Source organism: Mytilus edulis, chromosome 6, assembly GCF_963676685.1.
Source record: "Mytilus edulis chromosome 6, xbMytEdul2.2, whole genome shotgun sequence".
Lineage (NCBI taxonomy): Eukaryota > Metazoa > Mollusca > Bivalvia > Mytilida > Mytilidae > Mytilus > Mytilus edulis.
This window is the reverse complement of record NC_092349.1, coordinates 55,107,407-55,111,657: the sequence shown is the minus strand read 5'-3', so window position 1 is coordinate 55,111,657 and position 4,251 is coordinate 55,107,407. Positions and strand designations below refer to the sequence as shown.

Below are 4,251 nucleotides of genomic sequence, written 5' to 3'. Positions count from 1 at the left end.
AATAACACATATGGACACAAACATGATGGTAGTCTCGCATATCAAAATTAAATAAGGTCAAAATCTAGAGGTGTATAGAAACAAATGAGTATAACTGATTTTCAATAATTTATCAAAGTCCAAAGTCCATAATTTTAGCAAAAATTAGCGGAGCGGAACGATACTTAAACTTGATCTGTAAATCATCATGGTAACCTCACATACCAAAAATCAGCCCAATATCTGAAGGCGTTTAAAAAAAGTCAGTATAACTGTGATTTTTAAAATTTTCTCAAAGTCCAAAGCTCTTAATTTCAGTAAAAATTAGTGGAGCGGAACGAAACTTCAACTTGATCTGTAACTCATCATGGTGAACGTACAAACCAAAAATCAGCCCAATATCTGAAGGCGTTTAGAAAAAATTCTGTATAATGGTTTGTTGCGGAATGACGAAATGACGGAATTTTGGAATTTCGGACAAGGGTAAAACTATTTGGCATCGACAACTTCGTTTGCGGGGCCATACAAAACAATGACCCGAGGTATTATATAAGTGTGTGTTTTCTAGTTGTTTGAAAACATGTGTGAATTGATACATGTAGCACAGAAAGGCTGCATTTTTGAATTTCTAAGATACAATATAATTTGATGGTTTTATTGAAGGAGTAAGGGAAACGAATATAATGTATAAAGCTGTAAAATACAAATTATTTCCGACTTCAAATTTCAAATGTTCAATGAATCACTTTTACGTCATCATCAGTGATTAGTGTCAATCTAGAATTGCTTGATGGTTCTTGTTGATTCCGTCGGTTGTTGACCAAATCCCGGAAATTGCCGAATATGTCTGCCATAGAATCGGCTACTCTCGAAATATGCTTATGACTGTTTTCTAGAAAATCTCTATTGTTTTCGATAGTTTCCATTGCTTTCTTCATTGCGTGTTCTGCTACTCTGGAAAGTCCATTTTGACCATTCTCAATTATGTCCTGTCCTCTCTGAACCACCTGACTTGTTATATTACTTATTCTTTCGCCTGTCTCGTCAATTCTTTCACGTGGGACGCCTAGGTCTTCTAAATGGTCTGCAGCGAGATTTAGGTGTTCCCGTGCATGAACCCCTATGGTATCAGCCACATCTCCAGCGGTATCAACGGCATCACTGAAACACAATATTAAATACAATATCTAGTACAAACTTCGGTTTTTGCATGTAAGACCTTAGTGAATGTCAACATGATAAAATAAATACAAGAAGATGTGGTATGAGTCCCAATTTGTAAAAGTAAACCATTATAGGTCAAAGTACGGTCTTCATCATGGAGCTTACTACAAATTCATAGTATAGTTACATGTATTTCCCCTAGATGTCTTAAATGTTTTGTATCGTTGTGCTGCTGTCTAATTTTCGTATACTCACATCCTCCTTTTACAGATCAAACATTATAAACAAATTAAAGTTCAAACATTTATGCTGATGGTGAAGTTTGAAATGTTAAATACAGGCATCCATTAACCAGACAAACGGACCTGTACTGTCTATTTGTCGAAGGGGAAAGTTCCAACGATAACATACTAACGCATACATGCACTTACTTTCCAACAAACGCCTAAATTTTGGATAAATAACGATAATAATTAAAGTAGACATCGCGTCACAAAGTATCGCTATTTAAAATCCAAAAGTAATCTTTTTATTATATATTATACATATACTTTTTAAAATCTTATATCTTTTCTCTATTTTATGGATGAAACATTCATTTTTTAATATTCATTGTTTTTTTTTAATGTTTTTTCATTACCCTTAAAGAGGGCAACTGTTATTCAAGTGAGGATCGCAAGGGTGAATGGCCATTATTGAAAGTACGATACATTTTATTTTCGCATTTAACCTTGTAGACGGTTGGATGTTAGGAACATAATTGTTTATGTCTTACCTAATGTGATCTCTGGCATTGTTATACAATTCCCTTGCCCTCGAAAACCAATCCCATCTCTAAAATATAACATAAATAAAAACATAAGGATATGTTACCTCATTGTGACTTTGACAGCATTAAAAGCTCAGTTACATTGCGTTTTGGGTTTTTAAGTAGCTAGCATGTTTTTATTTTGTGTCAGGAATGCATACCTCGTATCCCTTCTTTTATAGTATCGGCTCCAGCATCGATGAAGTTTTCATTTTGTATCCTTGCATAATTTGCGTAGTTTTATTTATTAAGGCACATGAGAAGGCAGTATGATGGATGTCTTGTTACTGATATTATAAACTTTCCATTTATTTCCAAAAATCATTTGCTTAAATGTGGTTAATATAATTTGATTTTCTAAAGATAAAGCAACTGCGTGTGCAAATGTATGCATACAAAGGACATGTATATACACATATCTTACTTTTTGTCTGTGGGCAGTTGGTATTGCAAATGTAAGATCCACAGCTATAACTAGACAGATGATACTTGATACTATCGATATCTTCATGACTGTGGTTCCCTGAATGAATATAATTTAAATATATATTTTTATAACTATTATATATTCTTGTATAAGATGTATTTTACGATTAGGAACTCGCAAGAAATGTCGTCATAATAAGTGTTTTTGTGTAACTATTCATTTCTTCCTAACAAAAGCCCATCACAAACAATCAAAAACAAGTCTAAGGAGGGTTGGCCAGTCTTCATCTGCATGTAAAAAGATCTGACCATATCCTATATGATATTTGTTTTTGTGACTGTCTATTTGTACCGCCTTTCATGCGGTTCGACACCCTAAAATAATCTATATTTTGGAATTGAAATTACTTGTGATTTTTTGGCCTGAAGTACCTGTAATATTTTAAGCTAGACGTTACAAACAATTTATTTACTTAATGAGAAAATATTTAAACATTCCAAAAAATATTTAATATTGGATATAGTAGTTGACGAAATCAAAGCTAAGCTGTTTCTCTGCAACATACGGGTATCTGAGTCATATCGTACCAAAACAGACCAAGAACAAGGAACCAGACTGAAGGCAATCTATGTATAAAACTGTGCTTAGACTCATCTTTTTGAGTTACATGTATGAGGATGAATGCATGTGCATGTATTCTGCTTGTATCGTCGCTCTGATATACTTTACTTACACCGAATCGAACAATGTTTAGTTTCCAAAACATTTCATACTTTAAATATTGAGTAATTATTGAATGATCAAGCCAACAGTAGCTTTTTGATATGCGTCATACACATACAGTATAAGGTATACCTTTTGTAAGCGACATATGGCTGGAATCCCCTTTTTAAATGACTTGCATGTGTTTGACCCCCCTCCCTTTTCCCCTTTTAAAATTGGCTGGATTCGCCCCTGGTATGTACCGACATTATTATAATAACCAACACTTTTACCAAAATAAATTAAATGCAAGAAAATGTGAAATATAATAAAATACTAATTAATGATACATGTGATACCAGGCTAATAATTTCATACACATACAGACGTTATAATTACAGTTAAAAAGTCAAATTATCTCGATTATAAAATATATTACAAGAACATTATTCATTTGCATTTTAAAAATATATTCTTTATAATTGCAACAAAACTTTCCTAATCTTTATATCACACTTACCGGTACAATGTTCAGCTTTACTGATGTAGATATTTGGTAGATCACTGATCATATACGATGCTATATCAAATGTCCCTTTATATGTATTTACTTCAATACTTGTTATTAAACGCCTTCATCAGAAAGTGAAGATTTCCGTTTGAGAACGACAAAACCTCTTCACACAAGATGTTCTGAAATTTCACTTCATTTCATTTCAACTTAAATATTTTAAGCTTTTCCGGAAATTCAGCGTCATGTAGTGTAAATAGATCATGACTTGTTTCTGTTATAGATAAACGTTAGCGGAATGGACAAAGTCAAATAATTATCAGAAATCACTAGTACATATACATGTAGTAGTACACTTTGTGAGACACTAAGTATTATTTTCCTTTTGAAAGGGGATTACCATTCAAACCACCAAGATTCTTAAAACTTTATACTACTTGTTGGAAAGTTCACTACAACTTTAGTCTAAACCAGTCTTGAAATAATTGTTTTCTTCCATCAGACATCGGATCGTTGGTTGTCTTGATTGAAATATTTTACATTATTCATGTCAGTTACGTTTATATATCTTACTATACGGGATACGTTTGCTTTGTAATAGGTCTTACCAGTGGCCTATTATTGCTTACATTATGTCAGTTGGTCACGTGTGGATAGTTT

General features: G+C 32.9%; 1 protein-coding gene across 1 annotated transcript; it reads right to left on the bottom strand.

Annotated features, from left to right (window-relative positions):
• Positions 1-618: 618 nt before the first annotated feature.
• LOC139527912 (uncharacterized) lies at positions 619-3,701 on the bottom strand. The gene is made up of 4 exons (XM_071323584.1): positions 3,601-3,701; positions 2,376-2,474; positions 1,919-1,977; positions 619-1,140 (listed from the first exon to the last, which is right to left on the bottom strand). Exons 2-4 carry the CDS (start codon positions 2,460-2,462, stop codon positions 714-716), a joined length of 573 nt encoding a protein of 190 aa, XP_071179685.1. The 5' UTR covers positions 2,463-2,474; positions 3,601-3,701; the 3' UTR covers positions 619-713.
• Positions 3,702-4,251: the final 550 nt, after the last annotated feature.

What these genes read in the sequence shown, in the direction of transcription:
- LOC139527912 (XM_071323584.1), bottom strand. Translation starts at nt 2,462, where the DNA reads ATGAAGATATCGATAGTATCAAGTATCATCTGTCTAGTTATAGCTGTG. An exon ending in CAACTGCCCACAGACAAAAA is followed by an intron (nt 1,978 to 2,375) that starts GTAAGATATGTG and finishes GTTATATTTTAG; the next exon opens with AGATGGGATTGGTTTTCGAG. An exon ending in AATGCCAGAGATCACATTAG is followed by an intron (nt 1,141 to 1,918) that starts GTAAGACATAAA and finishes ATTGTGTTTCAG; the next exon opens with TGATGCCGTTGATACCGCTG.